We start from the raw sequence: 26,023 nt of genomic DNA, 5'->3' as shown, positions 1-26,023 counted from the left end.
TCTGTTCTTTCACACGTACTTCAAGAAGTTGCTAGAACACTATTGCCATCTTAATATTTAGATTTGACTAATCATGTAAAAGGAAAAGCTTCCTAATAATGGAAGGCTCATTTTCATACAGCAAGTAGGCTTGAGGAAAGTGATACTCTATTCTAGACAGCCTAGTGCTGTTCCACATTCAGACAACAGACTCGCAGAACAGCCCAGGTGTGAAGGGACCTTGAAAGATCTGGTCCAGTCTCTTGTGGGAAAGGGAGCCTAGACAAGATTATCAGATTATTGATTGTTTTAACTGTAAAAACTTAGTTGAAATAAACCTGAAGGAGTGCTTGAAGAGTTCAGAACAGCTGATGTTTTTCAGTACAGGCAAGTGTCAGGGTATGTTAAAAACTTTGGTTCTTTTGCAGTGGAGGGCTCTGTGTAAGCTTTTTTCCATTCCTACTTTTCCCAGTTGAGGAGTACTTATGGTTATATAATCAATATCCTCTGAAATCAGCTACTTAAAGTGCATCAGCACTGTTTATTTGGTCAGTCCTACCTTCTGCATTGTGTAATTAAGTAGCATGAAGTCTTTTTCTTGCCACGCCAAACACAAGCTGTAACGTAGGACAGCACACCCTGCTAGCTGAACTGCAGCCATTCTACACTAAAGGTCACAATCTCTCCTCAGCAATCTCTATGGACTGAGGAAAACCTTCAGCTACATAATTTTTTTGCCTCCCATTTCAGCAGAGAGAATATTTAACTGGATGTGAATAGAAAAATACACCTGTTGACTTCCTTTGAACATTAGTGTTTCCAGAAACAACTACCCGAGTGGTAAAGACCCAACAGCTACTGTTGACTTTAAGCATTGCTTAGGCACACATAAGGTTGAATGCTACCTTTATTTATTTATTTATTTATTTTAAATCTTAGCAGCCACTGATCAGTAAGGCAAATTCAAACTCATTATAAATGTTAAGTTCTGGTAGGTTTCATTTTGGATCCCCCCACAGACATTTAGCTGTATACCAACTTAAATATAAACCAAACATGATTAAGAACATGCTCTTCATCTTTATTTTTCTGGTAGAATCTTGTCAGTGACTAACACTTAGTATTTCACCCATTGTTCAACTGAAACCTTTGCCACAAGTGTGTGGAATTAATTGATTTAATTAAACTGACATTCTCTTAAAAAATAATTAAGAGTGATTTTTCTGGGAGAAGTCTCCATATGTGCTGCCAACTTTGCATTTAGTGGAATATAACAAACTGTTCCCAGTTTGACCCTAAATAAACAGCAACTTCCAAGTAGCAATTATAGAACAAAACCAAAAGCTAAGATGAAACAACCTCTGTCCATGGATGACACTGTGGAATAGAGAGGACATTAAGGAATAGCTTAAATTGCTGGGCTTTATCACCTAGGCACTAAATTATGCCTAGCAACTAAAAAAGAAGGAACTTGGTTGAAGCAAACCTGTACATACACATCACTATTATTAAAGTGCATCTTGTGTAACAAAACAGTCAGGGAGTTTGTTACAATTGAAAACAAACACCTTAAACCCCCACTTAAAACTTACTAGTAAGATAGTTTGTCACTAGTTACCACAAGTCAAATTGGAGTTTAGTACCTGCAAAAATTCCTTCCTGGAACCAATATGCATGGCAGTGGGAATGAGGAGAGGGCAGAAAGTGGCTAACACAGTCCCCATGAACGTTTTCGTTAAGTGACTTTAACAGCTGCCTATTAAGATTCACAGGGGGATATGGGACTCTCATTCAAAATGGCATCCTGCACCATCCTCCACATGGGCTGGATACAGCAGCCTGCTCCCCAGGCTCCTGCCAGGGAAGACCACTGCAGCGCCGTCCGCCAGCGGCGTTGCGTTAACCTTTCCCTGGAGCACACCGCAGGTGGATCCTGCTGGAGATTGGACAGGACGCACCAGGGCAGCGCTACCACAGCACCTGAACAGCTGAGCAGTAAAAAAGCTGCTCTCAACTGACACCTCATCCAGAAAAAGTTTGTGTGTTCTGTACTTAGCTGAGTAGAAAATACATTAATTTCAAAAATAAAGTTACCGGGGGGGGGGTGGGGGTGGAGGGAAGGCATCCATCTTGCCATATATTTCAGACCCCATTCCAGTTAGTGAGAGCTCTCCTGTGCCCTAAAGATATCCTCTGTTAATCTGAGCCAGCTCAACAGAGATGGGACTGTTAGCTGGAACAGGAGTCTTGAAACCTGTCGTAAGTAGTCACAGGCCTGAGCAGTGGAGGGGTGCTAGTGGGATGGTAACACACTGCGTGACTGCCTTGTAAACGTTCACCTGAGCAAGTGGCTTTAGGAGCAGAGGCCTTCCCACCCTGGCCGCACTGACGCTGCCCAAGTGAGGTAAGGAGACCAGCACATGGAGGCACCCTGGCTGAGAGAAGAAACATGCAGAGCAGCGAGCCATGGAGAAACCAGGCTCTGGTAACCCTGGCAAGTGTTGGGGAACAAGGGAGCTACGAGGCGAGCACAGGATTTAACATGTTTTATTTACTTTTAAAAAGTGAAGGCTACCTTGCAGTGCTGTCCTAACAGCACAGTGAAGCCCACATTTTAAGACTGTTCTAGCCCTGTTCTTTTATGCTTATCTAATCTAGATGGTAACTCTACCAACACTAATCCACTTGCTTTTGTTGCTGCATTTCTATGCAGATTGATTTAATTTGCGGGTCAGTATTTTGACAAGATCAGCACAAAATCTTAATAAGGAATTGCATTTATCTCTCATTTCTGGTAATCCTGAGGAAGCAGTTTTATAAGACATATTGCTTGGTGTCAAAACTTCATATAAAATGGAAATGGGGTTTTGTTCAATCAAAATAATCTTCTATATCAATATCTGGATTCAGGAGATCTTCACCATAGGCTGAAAGATCCATTTGATTTAAAATTAGGTTTTCAAAGGTTTCTTCCAGGTCCGTTTCACCGATCAGCACAGCTCCCATCATTCGGCCACTCTGCATCACTACTTTAACATACTCTTGTCCCTTGGTACATCTCAGCATCAGTTCATGGTCTAAACCCAAGCCTTGAGCGTTGTATTTTCCCAAAACCACCACCTAACAGAAGGAAAAATTAAAATCACTCATAAGAACGTGCAGTGGCTTTTAGTATTTCTGCTGAAAACAGTTCTATGCTTCAAAAGACTGATGTAAACAGGAAAATATTTGTCTCTAGGGAACCTCCCCCCATCATTGGCTTGGAAACCCACAACAGAATTAAAAATATTCACCTTGAAATATACACAAAACCCAATAATGAACCAGTTATCACCCTGAACTGTGTTGCATTTAACCATGAACAAAAACTTAACGAAATGGAATATATATAGAAATGCAAAGTAGATCAGCTGTCATTCACCAACTGAAATTTGCAATATATCTGTAAAGATCTTTGCCCTCTTCAGTTTCAGCATTCTGAATTAATATGAATGGAGAAAATCTAAACTAAGATTAATTATTATACAGAGAAAAGTGTTTTGTCAATATTAAAGTATCTGCTCAGTGTTGGCAAGCAATATGTGTTAGTGGTTTAAGACTGTTAGACTGTATTTACCTTGTAATTGAAAAATTTTGTAACGTGAGCAAATAGTTCAAAGCTGAAATCCATATCAATAGATTCTCCTAAAGTATCTGCTGCCATGCATTTTGCTGCATACCATCCCATCTGCCTAGCTTGAGTCCACAGTCTCATCTAAAAAAACAAAACCCAAACACATTTAAAAACACAGATACATGTCACTGTGCCATGACCGACACTCACTGTTCTGCTCTCATCAATGCATACTACATATTTTCATTATACTCAGAAAGGCTTAACAGCTTAGCTTTCAGCCACATAGATAAAATTATCTGTCATCAACACACCCAGGATTATCTACTTGTTCACTGGTTTCTGCTTCAATTAAACTTTCTCCCATCTGTGTAATAGTTCATGATTTACTTTGTAGATTAGACTGCTGCTGAGCACACAATCGTGTGATTTATTTACCTGATGCCACAATGGACTAGGTTCCCACGACGCCGTGCAGATATCGCCAGCTGCATATATATCTGGCAGGGATGTGCGCATGTGTTTATCTACTTTAAGACCTCCATCTTCACCTACAGCAAACTAAAGTATTTGCACAGATCAGCAATAAGAAAAATAGTAGTTTAAACTTAAGTAATTCAACTTCATCCATGTTAAGCAGTCATCTCATTTGTTACTTTTTAATGGCAGACTCCTAAAAAAAGTCAATAAATTCACTATTCTGCTTAATGAAATGCTTTATATCTGAAGATATAAAATTGTATGAATAAATACTATGGGAACCCAGCAAGATCCTCTTCTGGATGCCATGTAGCAACAGAGAAAAAGGAGTAAACAATTTATGGCTATTCATTCTCCCATCTAATCTGACTCCATTAGGAAAGACTGATAACCGCAAGAGAAACATGTTGTTCAAACCTCACATTCTCAAGACTCCATCTTAAAGGAAAGAAAACAGATCCCCTGAAGAGTACCATAATGAAGGATTTTTCACAACTGTCTATATATCAAGTATTATTTCTCCATATTGCAATGCAACCCTGCCCCCTGCAGAATTTTTCCTGAATCTTACCAAACCTAGAATCCCTCAAATAAGCAAAGACAAAATTACCCTACAAAAGCAGAATTTCCTAGCAATCTCTGCATTCTTTTCTCACCAAGTTTAAGAACAGATCAGTGTTGCATTTTACAAGTGACCTTCAAATATCCTTTAAAATATCTCAAACCCTGTGTATTAAAAAAAGAAAAAGCTTAAAATGGCATTATATACAGAATAAAATTATATAATGTGAGACTATGAAGAGTGGCAAGACCTCCATGGTAAGATACAAAGCATTAAGCATTATTTCTAGAACACGGTGTAAGTTTTAAAAATATTGTTACTGATACCTATGCAGGGAAGTAACAGAGCTTGCCAGATTTCAAATCACACTACATATGTTACAGGGACACCTAAGTCTTAGGAGTTAATTTTGTATTTTTACCAAGGCCAGAAAATACGATTGCAAATACCTAATTCCTAACCTAATTTTATAACAGAGGCCTTGAAATATTTCATGGCTCAACATCAGATGTAAGTTTTCATAATTTTCTTCTGCTCTATTCAGAAGATAGCATTTTACTTCCTAATCCAAAGAAGCCACAAAACACCAAATACCCCAACGTACTGGTTTTGCCTGGGATAGAGTTAATTTTCTTCATGGTAACTTGAATGGGCTTGTATGTTTTGGATTTTTGATAAAAAACACAGTAAGCCAAGACCACAAATGAAATTCATTTTTATCATGTTGGGTATTACCAATACCAACATACCTGCATTATTTTGAAATGCTGTACAACATATAAAACCTTTAGCAATCAGTGTTTCATGTCAGAATAGAAGCATAAACCAGCTGAAAAAGCTTTTCACCATACTTTAAAAAAAAATCTTCAACTTCAAAAGAAATCAGTATACTTACATTATTGCCATCAAGAAATGGTTTAACATTTGGCACAACTCCAGTTGCACTGACAATGAAATCACATCCATAAATTTTTCCATTAGTTAATTCCACATATACAGGCCATAGCACTGAAAAAGGGGAAAATTTTGCCCTGAGAATGTAACCAACAGTTATTTTATTAATTATGTCTTATAATAAGATATAAAATAAAAAGAAAAAAAAATCTTTTGGAGATATCTAACTTATTAGGTAGGAAAAAATAAAAACTAAAAAAGAAGAAAAAAAATAATCAGAGGTTACCTATAACAATTCTTACCTTTACTCAGGACTAGAAAAAAAAAGATATTTTGGAGTTTAGCTACAAGTCTACTATTAACTTTCTCTAGAATTTTCCTAAATCAAAGCCCTCATTTGTAGGGGGAAAATACTGTGTCCTGCCACTGCTTCAGACCTGTGGGATGTTCTCTGAAGTATGTAATTGCCAAATATTCTTTTATATATAAATTTACAAATGCACAGGAAATGCCTCAAAGTCAAAAAGAACGTCAGAGATACAACTTCCTAGAATCTTATGCTGGAAGTAACTGGCTATTAAAATAGTATTTTAAATATTAATTTTAATTCAGTGGAATTTATAGATAGAATTATTCATGAAACAAGTGATATTTTCTTCTACTTTCTTTGAAGGACTACTTCAGTTTTGACACTAAATGTTTTGGGGTTTTTTGCATCTGTTTTAACTCCACTATTAATGTATATTGGTTTTATTGGACTGTCACACGGAGGGAATATTCTGCATACAGGATTTAGGTGACTGTGGAAAAAGGGTCTAACCCATAACATTTTGTAATTTAATCGTAGCCCACAAATCAAATTGTCAACTACTATAAATTGCTAGAGCTGAATTTATAGAAATAAAGGATTTATTTTCCAAATCTGTAATTGCTCTAAAACAGTAAAAAAGATCACACATGCTCCAGCACTGTTTTATCTTCAACACGTTATTTCTAATCAGCACTGGCACTTACCCTCATCTAGTTCTACATGTTTCTCTTCCTTAGGAAAAGTCAAAGAAGTCCGTTGCAGTTGTATAAATTCTTGCTGTAAGTGTATTTTCTTTACTTCACATAGTATTTCAATATGTACTTTATGAGAAAACTAAAGAAAGATTGCCAAAATTGTAAACATAATTAGCAATAATAATATTTTTAATAGCAAGTATACCTTCACCTAAATTGACATTACTAAACTGGGAAAAAACCAAACATATATCCCCTCCTAAAGCATGACACATTAGCTGAGTTCCCACACTTTTTCCTTTTTTGGCACAGATCTTACCATAGCAAATGGCAATTTACCTGCTTTTTCAGCAGATACCTGATGTTCCTTGAAATTTCATCACAATTTAGATTTTTCCAGCATGTCGGAAAACATATTCAAGTTCCCTTGAGTTTACAGTAAGAGAATTCAGGACTTACCAGAACATAAAAAAAAGCAAACTCATCTTTTCTATCTTTCAGGATTTCAAAACCTTCATTTTTCTATCATGAATTAAATTCTGATAACAACAATAAATTTATGTTCTAAATGATGTAAAAAGAAACAGAAAATATAGCCTGTTCCATCTACCCGTGTTTCAACCACTTACTCCTATTCTGAGCTCTAGACAGAAGTTGGAAAACTACTTGTTTCTCTAAACTATTTTGTGGATTCAGGCCTTGAACAGTTTTATTCTCCACTACACAAACTTATTTCCACAGCATTCAACAGCCAGAATACCACTGATTCATCTGCTGAATATCCTAAACATCCTTTAGTTGGTATTGTAAAGCCATTTCTTTAGAATCTATGACTGATCACCTTTGAAAGATCTTTTCTTTAAATGCATGTAACAGATGCAAACACTTAACAGCTAAGAAATTAATAAATAAAAACCCGATAAAAAACTATGAAATGGGAGGATTTTTATTTCAAACATGAAACTCTTCACAATGCTCATGTCCACTACTGCTTTTGCATTTCATTATCTGCTGTGACAGGAGACTGATGTTTCCTGTACCTCTGTAAAAATCCTACTGTCCTATTTTTCACATAAGAAAATGTATGTATGGCAGCTAAAATCAGGACAACAGAGGTACCACTGCTTCTGGTTAAAGCTAGGATTGACACTGCTCCTACAGAAACATGCAAATCAACATCTATGTTTCAATCTGAAGGGTGAATTGCTAAAACCGTGCCAGTGGATCTGATTAGTCACCTTTTTCCTGAAGCAGAAAATTACTTTATTTGTGTTAACATATTTTCCTGTTTAATTCTGACAGAACAGGAGAATCAGTTCAAGCACATTTTATTTTTATTTTTCTAATAATCCCGAATGTGACATTTTGCACTCTTCCTTACCCACTTAAAGCAATATATAAACAAATGTGTAAGCAAGATTATGACCGTACCTCTTTAGTCCCTTTAAGATGTAAGCCCTCATGCCAGTCAGGGCCTAAGGCACTGCCCAACTTGTCAGATGCTGCTATAGGTCCTTCTTTTTCCTCACTTCCTGAAGGAAAGAGATGAAGAATATCAGATTTAGTGTGCATACTTCATTGCCCACAGAATTCAGAACAAGGATTCTCAATTAAGAGAAATAGGACCTGGTTGCGAAAAGGGAAGAAAAACCCAAACCCCATTAATTTTCAGACAAATCAGACTCCAAGCCAGTATTCTGGATCTACTTTCAACTTCACAGCTTTCATTACTTCACTCATCTCCAAAACAACCATGCCACTGTTAGGTGCCTGCATGGGCCCTTAACAGCCAGACAGACCCCAACTGCACCAGGGTTCTGGAGACCCACTGTAGACTTAGTTGCTTAATATCACTGCTAATATTTAAACCGATGTCCATGTGCTATTGAGTGTGCACTGTCCCCTCTGTTGCACAAAGTGCAAATTCTAACATACCATGATACATATGAAGAATGCTGGGTGCCATTTCGTGAAGTTTAGGCTGACTCTTTTACAATTTATTCTTCCAACCTGCAGTCTACAACCATGCTCTTCTTTTTGTTATTATTCTGGTCATATATATGTTTGTATAATGTTTGTTCATACATTTCTAGTTAATTGTTGTTGTTAAGACTGCAGTTTCACTGCATCTGTAGTAATGTTCTGTGAGGTTTCATCTCATCCTCCAATGGCTTATTACAGGAGAGTTCCTTCCTACATAATGCTGACATAATTCAGAAAGACATTAAAATATTACAGAAAATAGAACAAATTCTTCAGCAGATGGAATACAGGATGAAATGTAAACTTGGCATAAAGATAAGCACCTTTTTTTTATAGTTTGTAGGTAACTATTACATGCTGTCATGTGTCTACATAAATTCTGGATGGGTTTTTATATCACTTTTTTAAAGAAGGAAACACCATTGATGATAACAGTAAACCTTATTTACAGCCTCTTAAATTAACTGATCTTAGGACTGTCTTTAATATTAAATATTGCTGCTGCAGTGTTAGGAGAGTAAAACACCATACCTTCCATTGTATACTTGGTTCTTTTACACTCAATTGGAGTTTCTCGTTTTTCAGTAGTTAGCTTTGGAATGAGAAATTCAGCTGCTCCTGCATCAAAAAAAGTGTTCCCAATGGCTTTGTCTTTGATAGCCCAGATTACTTCACAGCCTTCAATTTCATACCTGTGGACATTTAAACAACGGATAAAGTGAAGACTACCTGAAAAGGATCTGACTCTTAGCAACACAGCTAGAAGCATGCCAGGTTTCATTCCAGAAGCTAGAAATAAGGGATCCAAGACTTTTAAACCTATCAAATCCACTACACTTCTAAATATTTACATAAGTAACCTATTTAAAAAAACCCCAACAACTCTCTTCCAAGCTGACAAGTCATACCAGCACAACCCTGACTGAAGTGGGGCACAGGGTGACGGAAGGCAGTTCAAATTTATTATAACAATAACAGTTATTTCCTGCTCCCCACAATGAAAAACATGTGTGTTTTTGCCAGACTGCCCACTGCAAAGAACAGGGATTTGGACCTTTGGACCTTTGGAACACAAACAGGTAGAGACATGCAGAGGACAATTTAGTGAAAGTGAAAAAGTGTTTCCCTGCAACACAAAACAAGACCATACAATTGCATAATACAGGTAGTTCTGTAATCTAGCAGGCTGCAGGATCACATGGTTCCATATCCTACCTGTGACAAAGGCCATGCCAGACACTTGAAAAGCTCTATCAACTTAAATTAGGCTGGGTGCAAGATAAGGTCCCTCTTTATTCCTGTTACATCTTCTGTCTCCACATGTCAAACAAGTTTTAGAACTTAAATATTGCCCTTAATAGTCTTAACAGAAATCTGTTGGTGCCAAATCAGAAAAATGCTGTATATTTTTGATATCTATGTGTCAAAGCTTCTTCTGAAGCTTATTGAATTTTATGACAGTAAGCACCACTATACTGCAAAACAATTATTTTAATCAATTTTGCTCTAAATGCTTTAAGAGCTACAATTTTATTAGACAACCTTCTCCCAAAGTCATGCACAGTAGATTTAACATTGCACTGTTAAAGATTTTATTTGCATATATATCTTTAAAATTTAGTCATTTACTTACACTAATTCAAGTGCAATCCCACCATTTCCTACCACTACTATTCTCTCAGCTTGAGCCAAATTCTTCTGAAAAGCCTGCATTAAGAAAGGAAACAAATCAATTATAACTTAGATTGTACATTCCTTCACACTGATCAATATCCTTTTCAATACTTTCTTGCTTAGTCTTCTTATTTTGATTTTCTCAGACTAATTTCCACTAATAAGCACATTTCTTATGCTAAGATCTGTTACAGAAGCTAATGAAACCTGTAAAGTTTGATCACATTAAGGGATGAAGTTACTGATACAGCTTTGCAAGTCTCAAATTGAGACAGAAGCAGTTAAGTAATTATATTTAAGCCAATTTGACAGAGGCCTTAATAGAATCCAGGAGATTTTTCTCTATCCTAGAGATCATTAGCATTGTGATGGCTATTCATCCAGTTTTATCACAATTTGTATAACTTCCACAGTAATTTGCATAACATTAAAAAGGCAAAGCTACAGAAATTTTTGAATTTAAAAACTCCTGATCAGAAATCAAGAATTTAAAAAACAATTTGTAGCAAATCTGGGAACCAATTTTATTTGTGCAAAAAACTTTCAGAAAGAAACAAGTCTCCAAATCACATCTTACAGCCTAGATAGTATTTTTTAGATCACAGTATACTTCAAGTATTTTCTTTCAAACCAATCAAGAATAATGACTATCAGACCAACTAACTATTGCAATTACATGAAAATCTGTCCGTCCATGCTTCCAGTTTATCTGACTATTTGTGTCAGAGAACCTACACTGTAAAAGACCGGAAGCTGCAGTCCTTCAATCCCTTCAAAGAAGGATACTGAAGTTGTATCAGAGGGGATTAGCGAATGCAACCAATCACAATTAGAGAAAAACAAACAAAAAAACAGAAACAAGTATTTTCAGCCTCATTCAAAGTTCAACATCAGTCTTGACAAATGATAGCCCAGTCTACTGTTTCCCACAGTGGTCAACGGTGGATGCATAGGGAAGACCATCAGAAGATGACAAAGCACATGACAATACTATCCTGGAACACCCTCACAGGTTCCAGACACCACTGGTGCCACTCAGGTGGCATCCTTCTTTTCATTTTAGACAAGATAAATTTATTGAGGGCTGTCTTTGTGTGGTTTTCCTTCCCTCTTCTATCTCTCTTTTTTTCTTTTTTTTTAAACTCGGGTAAAGTTTTAACATCCAAAACAAACAACAATTTTGTATTTCACTGCAGTCTGCTGGGAAAAGTAACTCCTTCTTTATTCTCAGTGTCAAACTCCATTTGATGAATTACAGTTCTTATGTTATGGAGAAGCAGTGTTCACTTTCATCCTGTCTCCTCTAATTCTAAAGACCTAGAGTAGTGAAACCTCACTTTCTACTTCCAAGATGCAGACTAAGTCATTCCTCATGTGAAAACTTTTCTACATCTTTGACTATAACTGTAACTGTTTTCTGTACAATGAGGAGAAGCTACAGTAGAACTTCACTGTAAGAAGTAGCCCTTCATACCATGTACCAGATACACCTTTTCATGGAAGCTGCTACTGGTGCCTACTTCCTGTTTATATTTTCAGATTGGCTTCTGCCTGTAGGGTAAAAGAATACCATTTATTCTAGATTATCATGTTAGAAATACTGCCTATGATCTATCTATAAACTTAATAAATTTAGTGACTAATACATTTATTTAATGGTATTTTAAGACTATTTCTCTGCTACTGAAAATGTTCCTATTTAAGGATGTATAGTAACAAACATCATCTTGTGTTTCTCCGTTTCACTCTGCAATCATTTTTGGTATTTTGCATTGGAAGCAGGAACATATTATACACCAATAAGTCCAAAACATTTACCTGTGCACTGTCAGTATCCCGGATTCCTAAAACATACGGGTTTCCTTCAAAAATTAATTTTGGTTTTGCTCCAGCACACAGGCAAAGTTTTTCATACATATATTCTTTCCCATCTTCAGTGAAAATTTTCTGTTAAAAATTTAGAGAAAAGAAAAAACAATTGGAGACGTCAAAGAGAACATCAGCATTTTTTCTGTACTGTCATAGTATTTTGCAGATATTAAAAACCATAACCACGTTATTAAAGAGCAAGCCTTCATACTCTCATTGATTGTGTGTCATTCATTTCCGTTACATTCACCACAGACTTACAAGCGTAAGCATATGACATATGACTCATAAAATGGAAAGTGTACACTGTGCACTCAAAGAAAGATCAAATATAAAGATTACCACTTGGTGGCATTCTGTGTTCACTGTCTGTGCTAAAAGAACAGGTTTTCTACATGACAAATGTCCCTTCCAACCCAGCAATAGATGTAGACCTATGCACTACAATCGTATTAACGATTAAGAATCTCATTTAAAAATTTCAGCAATGGTAGATCTGTGTTAACTTAACTAGGCACAGGCTAGAATCCAGTTTAGAAAGATCGTAAATTCTGTTCTATGCTGAAGAAAAAGGGTAGGCACTAAACAAGCTACAACATTCTGCAACAAGCAATACTTAAATTTTAATATTTTATGACCTTAGTTGTTGTTTTCCAAACCAGAAGCTAAATAGTTTACAGTGGTTTTGCACAAAGAGAGTTTCTAAAGGTTTTTGGCAAAAGATTCTCCAAATCCATATACATGAAATATTTGTGTCCACAGAGACATACCAAAACTAAATTAACACCATTATAGTAATGATACAAAAATATCACTAGATTCAGAATATTAGCAGAATCGAACTGGAACATCTCTGACTTAAAATGAGCAAACCCAGTTTTGGATCTGAATGTGACTTTCTGATAAATGCTGAAGTGAAAAATAACACGTTGAGCTGACACAGACACTAACAAAGATCTGTACGTGCTGTACACTGCTCATACTTGCAACATATTTCCAAAAGAAAAGGTGGAAATACTGGTTATTTCAAGACGTTTGGAGTTTTTTTGTATCATAAAGTTGTTAATATTCTGGTCTCTGTAGCAACAAGCAATAATTCAGGAATCAGAGATCTCCAATCAAGGGCTAAGGAAATTTTCAGACACTTATTTTAATATACAGTATTAGTTTCACTGACTGGTTTCCCTGATATTCCAATCAGATACTCAATGCAATATCACTAAGGTGTCAAAAATTTATATCTAAAACATATGGTTTCTTAATTACCAAGTAATTTTTTACCAACAATTTTGTCCCCTGTATATATTCCTACTTGAACAACACTGTGATAAGTAAAATTAAAGTTAGGAAGTATTTTCTTGTAATTTTGGTAACTTAACACTTTAGTAACCAGAATGTTCTTGAACAGGATTTCACACCCAAAACATTCACCTGTTTCTTAGATTTATTTTTTTAATAAATAATTTGAAAAACCACAGAAAAGAGAAAACATTAGCTTACGTGTTCATCACTTTTCAGTTGTTTTACTCCAGACTGTATAACTTTAATATTGGGATATCGTTTTTCTAATAGAGAACTTGGTTGCTCTTCTACATCAAATTCCTCAAGTGTTTTGGAGACCTGTAGGACAATGAGAGTATTTAGAAATACAAATCGTTTATCCATCTCTTTTTCTAAAGCTTTTAACAAAATGTGTTATGTTAATTTTCCGGTAAAGAAGTCACAACATAAAGCCCATATTGTCTGAAAACATGTTATCATGTTACTGCTAAAAGTTCCTTTTTAAATACAGAATCTTTTCATGTCTATTCCATGTAAAGAGTCAAAGTAGTACAGAGAATTTTAATTCTAAAGCTAGAGATTAAGCAAAAATGGAGAACCCCAATGGCTGCTCTAACTGCTCTAATGTTTTGTTCCATAGACTATATCATTAGAGTTGTTAACACTGCTTTTTAACTTACCTGATGCGGCATAAAGACTCTGTTTTTCTGTTTGTTATACCTTTGATAAAAAACCTTAATGATGTTCTCCCTTGCCCTCTCCTTGGCATTTTTTGAAAAAAAAAAAATTTGGTCAAAATAGCTTAAAGAATTATGGAAACACTTTTGAATGGAATAAATATTTTTATTCTATTAAAAAAAAATCTGGTAACATTTTCTTCAAAAACCTAATGATTCAAAAACATTTTGTTGCAGGTAGTTGGTCCTTATGTCAGGAAAAGGGCTTACTGTTGTTCAGCTTGTACGCAGGCAAGTGTACAAGTGTCTAGGCAAAATAGATTCAAGATCACCTCTAAGCATTTACTCAGTTAGCATCTCATCCACAGTTACTATCTGGTATTTCAGAGACTGAGGCAGGGGAGGGCGGGAAAGAGGCAACCCAGAACTTGGAAAACATTCAAGGGTGTTATGTTGATTTTGGGTTTCTTCTACAAGGGAGCAGCTGCACAGCAACCTCCAGGCCTTCTATTTTATAGAACATTCAAAGAGTCTGGAACACAGCTAAGAACCAGAAGCCCCACCACGCTTGCAATTCAGAGAGAAATTAAGATGCTCATGACCAAAATTTAGATGCTGCTGCCTTCAAACAGTGTTTAGCTATTCCCTTATTCTTCAGATACTGAAACTTCTGCTGATGTGAATTACAGACTTTACATCTCTGCAACATGTAAATGTCAGCACTCTCAAGCTCAGAAGATATTCTTCAGCTGGGTGTTACTCTACCAGTTTCACATAGAGCTCTTAGACTCTCAGCTATGTTCTGGGCATCCCATTAGCCTTGGACAAAAACCACAGTGCAAAAAGGAAGAGATGCTGATAGCCAATTACAGCCACTAAATGCAAAGAACTGCTGTTCAAATCTCTCTGTGCTTTATTTTCCCCCTGTAGTGATTTAAATTAGGCATTCATACACCTGGAGGAATTATGTTAAAACCGGGCTGTCAGATAAACTGCAGAGTGGTTTTTACTTGTCATGAGATATGCCTCGCCTGTTAGATACCATGTTTCAGAGAGTCATGAATATAAATGCCAGGTGGAAGCCCAGCTCTCAGTGTCTTAACTTTCCCTGAGAGGTAAAACCTAACTTCTTAGTGGCTGGCATCTTTGCAGCCTGAGTTCTGTGCAATCCAGTCTTCAGCTCTTTCCATGCTCTATGGTAGAGTTTAAAGTTCCCTCAGAGTGGGAAGAATAGCAGCACTTTCCAAGATCCAAACACCTCTGTGAAACTAGCTTAATGATCCTATGAGCCAGAAATCTGAACTCATATACGGATTTTATTTTCTTTTTCAAATGAGCAGGAAAGAATCAATGAATCCAGCACTGAATCACTAGCTGCTGGAGATGCAGATAAAAGCTGAAGGCGATTTCGCAGAAGGCTATCCCTTTTTTTGTTACTTGCCAGTTTCTCAAACACACTACTGTATATGAGAACCACTAGCAAGACTAAATTTCTTAAGCAATTTTTTCCAAAGATACCACTTCAGTGCTTAAAAGGGAGTGCCCATTAACAGAGCAGTGAAATAAAGCTTCAGTAACTTAGGAAACACTTCAACCATATAAGTACCCAGTTTTACCTCTTCTTGAAAGTTGTGAATATATTCAACAACTACTAATGATTATGAATCACTGCAAAATATCTCATCAGTCCTACTAACACTTACCACTACAGATACAATAATGTGAAAAAAAATTCAAAGTCATAAGCATTTTCAGGACGAGGTTCTAATCTGTACATGTACAAATTTTTGAAGAGGTCTTACTGCAAGAAAAACTAAGTCTCTCTTACCTGTTTGAAATTGGTTATAGCTTTTATAACTGGAGAAGCTGTCATTAAAAAAATGTCTTCTGATGGGAATTCCATGGCCAGCTTGTAAAGAAGCAGAAATCATGATGAGTGAATACAGTCATCAATAGATTTTGACTTTAAGACAATAAAATTATTGGTGAAAAGTAGTTTGTGTTACTACATTACTTTAGTCTTGTAGAATCCTATCGGATAAACACTACTTAAGATTATGGAAGGATAACGACTGAAATGAACAGAATTTGGAGACCCAAAATTTTAATTCATTCACACACAAATATATCTCCAAGAACTACAGCCATGGTATAAATGCCTCCTCAAAAGACTATTCTCACAGTATTCTGAAGGCCACCTGTAGGAACAGACTATGATCATGTGATTTCTGGACACACCCAGTTGCTGGCCGTACATTTTTTTTATTGCATAGCAGTGACTAATTGTTCACAGATTTTGTTTTAACAGAAGAAGGGCTGATTCCTATTGGCTATTTTAAATGTTATTTAATAAACTGATAAATGGATTATCATCTTCAGAGTGCTACTAAGCAATACAAGACTTTTACAGTCCCCATGCCAAAGTGAAGAGTTCCCATTTCAAATATGCATTACTCTGTCACAGAAAATAAATCAGTTCTGTCAAGTACAAACCATTCATCTCTGAAGTACAAACAAAACCCAGTGTTCCATGTCACCAGCATTCTACAGATGAACAGAATGGTTGTATAAGCCACCAATAAGCGTATTTCATGTTGTACATGAGCAACTGAGCTATAAAGGGACTAATGTGTATTCCTGTACCTCAGATAGGAGCAATCTAACATAGTAATCTAAAGGTGAGAGGGGTGAAACTTTGTTGCTGATTTAAAGGAGATTCACATGGTCATACCATTGGCAAATATAAATGAATTTAACAAGGCGATGTAAAACTTAATGTAATTCACACTTTATAGCATGAATCCCTAATGTGTTTCATACATACTGTAGCTGTGTGCCTTGTATTGACAGACAATAGGAAAAAAGGTTGATATGTAACACACTGCTGTATCTAGTAAGCCTCAGAAAAACTATAGAACCCTATGGAAAGCACATGATCATGTTCAATATCCTTACTAATGACAGATAGTGGGATTGAGTGCACCCTCAGCAAGTTTACAGATAATACCAAACTGAGTGGTGCAGTCAGAGGGAAGGGATGCCATCCAGAGGGACCCTGACAGGCTTGAGGAGTGGGCCCCTGTGAACCTCACAAAACTCAACAAGGCCAAGTGCAAGGTCCTGCAGCTGGGTTGGGGCAATCAACAGTCTCCACACAGACTGGGGGATGAATGGATTAAGAGCAGCCCTGCAGAGGAGGACTTGGGGATACTGGTTGATGAAAAATGAGATAAGGGCTGTCAATGTGCACTTGCAGTGCAGATATCAAATTGTGTCCTGGGCTACATAAAAAGAAGTGTGTCCAGCAGGTCGAGGGACCCCACCTGGAGTACTGCATCCAGCTCTGGGGCCACCAGCACAAGACAGACACGGACCTTCTCAAGCAGGTCCAGAGGAGGCCACGAAGATGATGAGGGGGCTGAAGCACCTGTCCTATGAAGACAGGCTGAGAGAGTTGGGGTTGTTCAGCCTGGAGAAGAGAAGGCTCCAGGGAGACCTTATTGTGGCCTTTCAAAGGAGGCTTATAAGAAACACAGAGAGAGAGTTTTTACCAGCATCTGTAGTGACAGGACAAGGGGTAACAGTTTTAAACTGAAAGAGGGTAGATTTAGATTAGGTATAACTGATGGTGTCAGGTGCTCCCATACATAAGAAGAAATACACAAGAAAATCCCCTCACAGCGTACAGGGTGATGACGAACCAGGCCCATCACGAGAACAGGAGGAGGAGGCAGAGCCAGTGATAGTCACCCGATCCTTATCCCTGAGTGAGTTGTGAGACATGTGAAAAGATTTCAGCCGCCATCCAGGTGAGCAACTCGTTACCTGGCTGCTCCGGTGCTGGGATAGCGGGGCCGGTAGCGTGGAATTAGAGGGTAGGGAGGCGAGGCAGCTGGGATCCCTGTTAGGGAAGGGGGATCGACAAAGCCATTGGAAAGGACACACAAAATCTCAGTCTCCGGAGGCAACTCCTGTCAAGTGTGAGGGAGAGGTATCCCTTCAAGGAAGATTTTGTATGTCATCCAAGTAAGTGGACCACTATGGAAAGATGCATTCAATACCTGAGGGAGCTAGCTGTGCGGGAGATGGTTTACTATGACCCAGATAATGCACAGCTACCCACAGATCCAGATGAAGTCCAGTGAACCTGGCCCATGTGGCGGAAGTTTGTACGGAGCACACCATCATCATATGCCAGTGCATTAGCAGTAATGGACTGGAGAGACAAAGAGAGACCAAGAGTGGGTGAATTGGCTCACCGACTACGACAACATGAAGAAAGTCTCTCTTCCCCCCTCACTGTAGCTGTGGAGAAATTATCTCAAGAATTCCAGCAATTTAAAGAGGACATGTCCTACTCCTCACCTGCATGGACTAGGATCTCAGCTATTTGGAGCAGTCACTTCTCTAGTCAAGAGAACTGGTACACACCATGGGGGAACCTGTGACATTGTCTGCATGACCATGGAGAACACATGAAGAAATGGGATGGAAAACCTACCTACCTCCTAGAACAGTGGGTATGTGAGTTGGAAGGAAAAACAACTACAAAACAGGGTTCTTTCAGGAGAAATGCTGCTCCGGTTTACAGTAATCAGGTGCCCAAACAGAGCAGAAAGGTTGACTTTGCTCACAATCCTGTGAGAAGAACATATGATTTGTATTCACAAGAAGTGAGTGACCAAGATGAGACTGAAACCCATGCACACCACACTAACCCATTTGCTGTTAGCGGGTGTTATGACCAACATTAGAGGGGCCCTGCCTCAAGCCAGGCGGAGGACAGGGACAATCAAGTTTATTGGTCCGTGTGGATTCGATGGCCTGGCACATCTGACCCCCAGCAGTAAAAAACTTTAGGGGACAGTGGTGCTCAATGCACCCTAATGCTGCTAAGTTTTAAAGAGGCAGAACCCATTTGTATTTCAGGAGTGACAGGGGAGTCTCAACAGTTGACTGTATCGGAGGCCAAGGCAAGCCTAACTGGAAAAGAGTGGGAAAAACACCCCATTGTGACTGGCCCAGAAGCTCCACGAATTCTTGGTATAGATTATCTCAGAAGAGGGTATTTTAAGGACCCAAAAGGGTATCGGTGGGCTTCTGGTGTAGCTGCCTTGGAAACAGAAGAAATTAAACAGCTGTCTGTGTTACCTGGTCTCTCAGAGGATCCTTCTGTTGTGGGACTGCTGATGGCCGAAGTACAACGGGTGCCAATTACCACTACAACAGTGCACCGACGGCAATATCGCACCGGTCGAGACTCTGTAATCCCTATCCATAAACTGATTCGTCAGCTAGAGAGCCAAGGAGTCATCAGCAAGACGCACTCCCCTTTTAACAGCCCCATATGGCCAGTGAGAAAGTCTAATGGAGAGTGGAGATTGACAGTGGACTATCGTGGCCTGAATGAAGTCACGCCACTGCTGAGTGCTGCCGTGCCAGACATGCTAGAACTTCAGTATGAACTAGAGTCAAAGGCAGCCAAGTGGTACCCCATGATTGATATTGCTAATGCATTTTTCTCCATCCCTCTGGCAGCAGAGTGCAGGCCACAGTTTGCTTTTACCTGGACGGGTGTCGAATACACCTGGAATCATCTGCCCCAGGGGTGGAAACACAGCCCCACCATTTGCCATGGACTGATCCAGACTGCACTGAAACAGGGTGAAGCCCCACAACACCTACAAATGACATCATTATATGGGGTAATACAGCAGAAGAAGTGTTTGAGAAAGGGGAGAAAATAATCCAAATCCTTCTGAGAGCCGGTTTTGCCATAAAGCATGGTAAGGTCAAGGGACCTGCACAAGAGATTCAGTTTTTAAGGAATAAAATGGCAAGATGGATGTCGTTAGATTCCAATGGAGGTGATTAATTAAATAACAGCTATGTCCCCACGGGCTAACAGAAAGGAAGCGCAAGCTTTCTTGGGTGTTGTGGGTTTCTGGAGACTGCACATTCCAAATTACAATCAGATTGTCAGCCCTCTCTATCAAGTCACCCAGAAAAAGAATGACTTTCTATGGGGTCCAGAGCAACGACAAGCTTTTGAACAAATTAAACAGGAAATAGTCCATGCAGTAGTCCCCTTGGGCCAGTTCGGACAGGACAAGATGTCAAAAATGTGCTCTACACTGCAGCTGGGGAGAATGGCCCTACCTGGAGTCTCTGGCAGAGGGCACCAGGGGAGACTCTGGGTTGACCCCTGAGGTTTTGGAGTAGGGGATAAAGAGGATCCGAGGCCCGCTGTACTCCAGCCGAAAAGGAGATATTGGAGCATATGAAGGGGTCTGAGCTGCTTCAGAGGTGGTTGGGACTGAAGCACAGCTCCTCCTGGCTCCTCGACTGCCAGTGCTGGGCTGGGTGTTCAAAGGGAGTGTCCCCTCTGCACACCATGCAGCTGATGCCACGTGCAGTAAATGGGTCGCATTAATCACACAACGGGCTCGAATAGGGAGCCCCAGCTGTCCAGGAATACTGGAAGTGATTACAAATTGGCCAGAAGGCAAAGATTTTGGAATGGTGCCAGAGGAAGAGGTGACACATGCTGAAGAGGCCCCACCATATAATAAACTACTGGATAATGAGAAGCGATGTGCCCTGTTTACTGACGGGTCCTGTCGCATTGTGGGGAAACATCGAAGCCCCACACAACAGGTTGCTGAAGCTGCTGAAAGAGAAGGTGAATAGAGTCAGTTTGCAGAGGTGAAAGCCATCCAGCTGGCCTTGAATATCGCTGAGCGGGAAAAGTGGCCAGTGCTCTGTCTCTATACTGACTCATGGATGGTGGCAAATGCACTGTGGGGGTGGTTACAGCAGTGGAAACAGAGCAACTGGCAGCGCGGAGGCAAACCCGTCTGGGCTGCTGAATTATGGCAAGATATTGCTGCTCGGGTAGAGAATCTGGTTGCGAAAGTACGCCATGTAGATGCTCACGTACCCAAGAGCCGGGCCACTGAAGAACATCAGAACAACTAACAGGTGGATCAAGCTGCTAAGATTAAGGTGGCTCAAGCAGATCTGGACTGGCAACATAAGGGTGAATTTATGGCTTGCTGGGCCCATGACTCCTCAGGCCATCAGGGAAGAGATGCAACATATAGATGGGCTCGTGACCGAGGGGTGGACTTAACCATTGCTGCTATTGCACAGGTAATCCATGAATGTGAGACATGTGCTACGATCAAACAAGCCAAACTGTTAAAGCCCATTTGGTATGGAGGATGGTGGTCAAAATATAAATATGGGGAGGCCTGGCAGATTGATTATATCACGCTCCCACAAACTTGGCATGGCAAAAACTATGCACTTGCAATGGTGGAACCAGTCACCAGATGGTTGGAAACTTACACCGTGCCCCATGCCACTGCCTGGAACACCATTTTAGGCCTGGAGAAGAAAGTCTTATGGCAGCATGGCATGGCAGAAATGGGACACATTTCTGAAACAACCTCCTAGACACTTGGGCCAAAGAACATGGTATTGAGTCGATATATCACATTCCTCTAAGGGACCGTGTCAGCCGTTTTGTCTCGGCATTGCTGCTACGCCATTATACCCCACCTCCCCCCAGCTCCCCCCCCAGCCGCAGGGTGGTGTAAGATGGCAGATGTCTGTTTCAGCACCATGCCATTTCATAGGTTGGGCCTCAACGTCCCATTGCTGGGAGGACAAAATCTGCCTGGAGCTTGAAAAGCTGCATGTGCGTGCAGGGCCGGGCGGCGAGGGGGACGTGCGGAATCTGAAGGCGTCAATGGCCGACCTCCACCCCCCAGTACGACCACTGTGGACATCTGGGCATGCACACATGGGGGAACATGGGGTGGCAAATATGCAAATGAGCTCTGTGGCAACGAGCAAACTAGTGGTGAGGACTGTATAAAAGGGGCTGCGTGCTCCTCTCTGGTGAAGCTTCTCGCTTGTGGTAGTTTTTCGCATGCCTTCACTGTATCACTCTCCAAAGCTATCGCCTGCCGAAGCTCTCGCCTGCCGAAGCTTCTCGCTTTCACCTGCCAAAGCTTTTGCCTGTCAAGCTTTCCTGCTGCCGCCTGCCGAAGCTCTCGTGTGCCATGCCTTCTTGCTTCTGCCTGCCGAAGCTTTCATCTGCCAAGCCCTCTCACCTGCCGACGCCTTTGCCTGCTGGCTTTCTCCCCATTGCCCGCACCGGGACTGGACCAGCAGCATCCCTGCCCATCGCCTAGCAGGGGATTCCCCCCATTGCCTGTAGAGGATTCTCCATCGCCTATGGGATCCCCCCATCCTGCACCGGGACCCGACTGATGGCCTACCACTAGACAGACACGTAGTGGCAGCATTCCCCATCGCCTGCAGGAACTGCCCCCATTGCCTGCACCGGAACCGGATCAACTGGACGCGGCTAGTCTCGTGGTGGTGATAATTAGTATTGCTGCTTCTCCTTTTTGTTTACTTGCTTAGGTATTCTGACTTTTCCTTTCTTCCTTCCGTCCTGTCGCTGTTATCAATGTGTTTCGCAAAATAAAGCTTACAAGGTTGTACAGCATCTGACCCTGTTTGCGTCTTAATCTCGCTCTTGGGATCGTTTAAGAACCCTTCCTGATATTGGGACAATTCCCTACCATGCACCAGCCTCTGGGAAAATTGAGCGATGCAATGGGTTGCTAAAAACTACACTGAGAGCAAGGGGTGGTGGAACTGTCAAACAATGGGACATGCATTTAGCAAAAGCTACCTGGTCAGTCAATACCAGAGGATCTGCCAAGCAAGCCGGCCCTGCTCAGTCAAACCTCCTACATACTGTAGATGGGGATAAAGTCCCCATAGTACGCATTAAAAATATGCTGGGAAAGACAGTCTGGGTTACTCCTGCTTTGGGTAAAGGTCAACCCATGCCTGGGATTACTTTTGCCCAAGGACCTGGGTGCACTTGGTGGGTAATGCAGAAGGATGGAGAAGTCTGATGTGTGCCTCAAGGGTGTTTGATTTTCGGTGAAAATAGCCAGTGAATTGAACTGTCAAATAAGCCTGTTATTGCAATTGGTGCCCCGCAACATCCTCCTGCCACATTCAAAGCCTCCTGCTCCACCAACTGAGCCAACTCCACCTCATTCCTCGAGCCTTAAAGACTCATGACAGATGGAACCCAAAGTTATGGAGTAAATGAACTCAGTAGACATTTTGGAAGGGTGGTCCATAGACTAAGGGAATGATATCTGTGAGACCTGGGAAAGGGGTGGTGATTCCTTAGAATGCATTTGGAACCTGAGCATGACGTCAATGGTATGGAATAAGGGTGGAGACTGCCCTGGTTTCGGCCAGGATAGAGTTAACTTTCCTTGGGCTGAGAGGGAGCACAGCTGGAGGGCCGGGCCCAGATCGGTCATTGGAGTATTCCATATCATGTGATGTCATGCTCAGTGTATAAAGGAGACACGTGCTCTCTCATTTCTGTTTTTCCGGTCAGCGCAGCAGGATCTTTGGTGCGGTTGGGATCGCTGCTTGGGGTGGGCTGCGTACCAGTCACCAGGCGATGAGCAACTGGATTGTGTATTACTCATTTGGACTTACTGTTGTTACTGTTGTTTTGTTACTATTACTAAATTTTTTTTTATTCAACCTATGAATATTTTTTTTTTTATCCCTCCCCTATTTCACCAGGTGGGGAGTAAATGACTGGCCACGTGGTGATTAGCTACCAGCCGAGTTCAAACCACAACATACTTCTAGAACACACAGTGCCACTTTTAATGGACTTAGTGAATGAAAACGTATGCTAGAAGACCACTAATATTCATGGCTAACTGTGCTTCCTACAGTAGTAAGAGCTGAGAAAAAGAAGCAAGTCTCTGTCATCACATAACAATCTGATTTGTGTTTTCCAGGAAAAAAAATAATGATGAAGGAAAGGAAAGAGCCTAAGAAAAGAGGTGTGAATTACAGCAATAAGTGGCACTCTGTATGAGCTTTGGAAGAAAACAAAGCCTGAACTCTGAAAAAAGCAGAAAGCATTTTAAAGAAAACTATAAATTTTAGTTCCTTTTATAGCAAACTTAAAGGCTATAGACATCCAACATACGTTGAAAATAACTGTATGAAACAGGATCATAGAATGGTATCTAATTGCTAAACCACTTTCAGGAAAATAAAAATTCTCTGGGAATATTATATATTGATCCAAATCTTGTTCTTGCAAGCACGTAAGGATACACAAGAGCCTTAATTATGCAAAGCTTAATCAACTTTTAAGGGATTATTCATATTAATATAGCATTTAAGTGTCTGTAGTACCAGAGTCCACATATTACATTAACCATGAATAAAAGGAAAAAAGTCTCAAACAAATAGTAAAAACAAGCCAATTGGTAAAGGTGGAGAACAGTATCAATATTTTTCATAATTTAGTCTGCATGTGGTTTATACAATATGCCAGAAATTAAGTATCACTTCATCACCAGAGAACAGATGCATCTGAAACAGTCTTTGTACTGCTTTGTAGTTTTGACAGCTAAAATATTTTTCACTGAACTACAACACTATTTTATTCCACATTATAGGTACAAAATTACTTCCAGTTACTGTTACTTTTAAAACACCAAAAACCTTGAAACCAAGAAACAAACGAATTTAGAGTTTGAGCTCACGAAAAGTTGAAGAGATTGGACAATCTCCACAGGTGTACAGCCCTAAACATGGATCCAACAAAAACAGAGCCGTATTTCTATAAAAAGCAGCCTTCACCTTAGCTACAGTAAAATCCTTTATGGCTACGAAGAGTAACACATGCAGTGCTCCTTCCATTTTCTGACATCCTGACAAGCACACAGCATGCCAGCTTTCTCAAGTTACAAATGTTTAATCCTCTTGTCATATGCCCATATCAGGCTATTTATGTAATTAACGTATAAATGAGAATATTTATGCAATTAGGATGTAAGTCTAATGAACTGTTTCTACTGAAGTTCCACAGTTGACCCTGAAACCATTTATGTTTCTGAGCACACAAAAAGACTCCGTGGTCCCCACAGCCGTGGAGGCCGGCTTCACGCAGCGCACCGCCGGCCGAGTTCAAGGCGCTCACGCCCTCAGGCAGGGCCCATACGCCTTATCACCTGCGTACAGGCCCTGACCCGCCGAAACGACAATGAACACGGTGGGGCCGGAGCGCCTCCGCCGGCAGCCCAAGGGTCAAGTCGGGGCCTTAGAGGGGACAGCACACCCCCGCCCCTGCCGAAGCTGAGACGGGCGGCCCTAGGCTGGCGTTCAGGGCCAACATGGCGACGCCGGCGGCGGCGGCCACTCCTCTCCCCCGCGCCGGAGCCCGACAGCGCCTCGCGCCCCCGCGCGGGGGGGGGTGGTGTCTCCGGCGGCTGGAGGTCTGCGCATGCGCGAGCCCCATCCCTACCTTCTCTGCGCAGGTAACTCCCGCGATCCCTCCGCCCACCACCACGAACCGACTCCGCGCAACGCCGGGGGAAGCCGCCATCTCCCCGCCCGCTTCCGAGCAGCGCCGCCGACGAAGGGGGGAAAAAAAAAATATCGCCGCTCCCTACGGGGAGGATTTGCCACCGCCGCGTCCCTCGCTCGGGCGCCGATGGCGGCGCTCCGCCTACGGCGCGCGGTAGCGCCCAAAGTGCCTCCGCTGGCGGCGCGCCCCTCCCGCGGGGCCAGGGCACGGCCGGGGCGGGGCAAGTGAGTCACCCCTGGCTCACCCGCCCCCAAACAGGTTTTTCCGCCGATTTCATTTTTTTCAATTTATTGTTGTTTAATTTGGAGTTTACTTTCTCCCCTTGCCGGGGTGAGGACTTCGCGGGTTGAACGCTGGAGGATTTCGACGGACTTTGTCAAGGGACCAAAGAGAACAGATAGCAAATAGTTATGATAAAAATTCAAGAAAAAAAAATTACTTACAGGCCTTTCTTCATTCCTTAACCAGAAATCAGGAAGAAGAAAGATGGAAATGTGGCATTTCCCCCAGGCCTCCCCCCTCCCATCAGGTTTGGACACAATACTAAAAGTATAATTTAGACC

At 40.7% G+C, this 26,023-nt stretch overlaps 1 protein-coding gene across 3 annotated transcripts; it reads right to left on the bottom strand.

Moving 5' to 3' along the window:
- Positions 1-868: 868 nt before the first annotated feature.
- PYROXD1 (pyridine nucleotide-disulphide oxidoreductase domain 1) lies at positions 869-25,678 on the bottom strand. 3 transcript variants are annotated; one of them, XM_074826368.1, is made up of 12 exons: positions 25,398-25,672; positions 15,846-15,926; positions 13,560-13,679; positions 12,009-12,137; positions 10,150-10,223; positions 9,048-9,208; positions 7,965-8,065; positions 6,543-6,672; positions 5,530-5,642; positions 4,031-4,153; positions 3,596-3,733; positions 869-3,099 (listed from the first exon to the last, which is right to left on the bottom strand). In XM_074826368.1, exons 1-12 carry the CDS (start codon positions 25,476-25,478, stop codon positions 2,851-2,853), a joined length of 1,500 nt encoding a protein of 499 aa, XP_074682469.1. In that variant the 5' UTR covers positions 25,479-25,672; the 3' UTR covers positions 869-2,850. The 3 variants fall into 3 exon arrangements, with proteins under 3 accessions (XP_074682469.1, XP_074682470.1, XP_074682471.1); XM_074826369.1 differs by lacking the exon at positions 3,596-3,733 and having other exon boundaries at positions 25,398-25,678; XM_074826370.1 differs by lacking the exons at positions 9,048-9,208; positions 10,150-10,223; positions 12,009-12,137; ... (1 more) ...; positions 15,846-15,926; positions 25,398-25,672 and adding an exon at positions 8,469-8,654.
- Between the last annotated feature and the right edge of the window lie 345 nt (positions 25,679-26,023).

Source organism: Strix aluco, chromosome 5, assembly GCF_031877795.1.
Source record: "Strix aluco isolate bStrAlu1 chromosome 5, bStrAlu1.hap1, whole genome shotgun sequence".
NCBI lineage: Eukaryota > Metazoa > Chordata > Aves > Strigiformes > Strigidae > Strix > Strix aluco.
This window is presented reverse-complemented; position numbering and strand designations above follow the sequence as displayed.

What these genes read in the sequence shown, in the direction of transcription:
- PYROXD1 (XM_074826368.1), bottom strand. Translation starts at nt 25,478, where the DNA reads ATGGCGGCTTCCCCCGGCGTTGCGCGGAGTCGGTTCGTGGTGGTGGGC. An exon ending in AACTGAAAAGTGATGAACAC is followed by an intron (nt 12,138 to 13,559) that starts GTAAGCTAATGT and finishes AATTTTTAACAG; the next exon opens with AAAATTTTCACTGAAGATGG. An exon ending in AACCAAGTATACAATGGAAG is followed by an intron (nt 8,066 to 9,047) that starts GTATGGTGTTTT and finishes TCTTTCCTTCAG; the next exon opens with GAAGTGAGGAAAAAGAAGGA.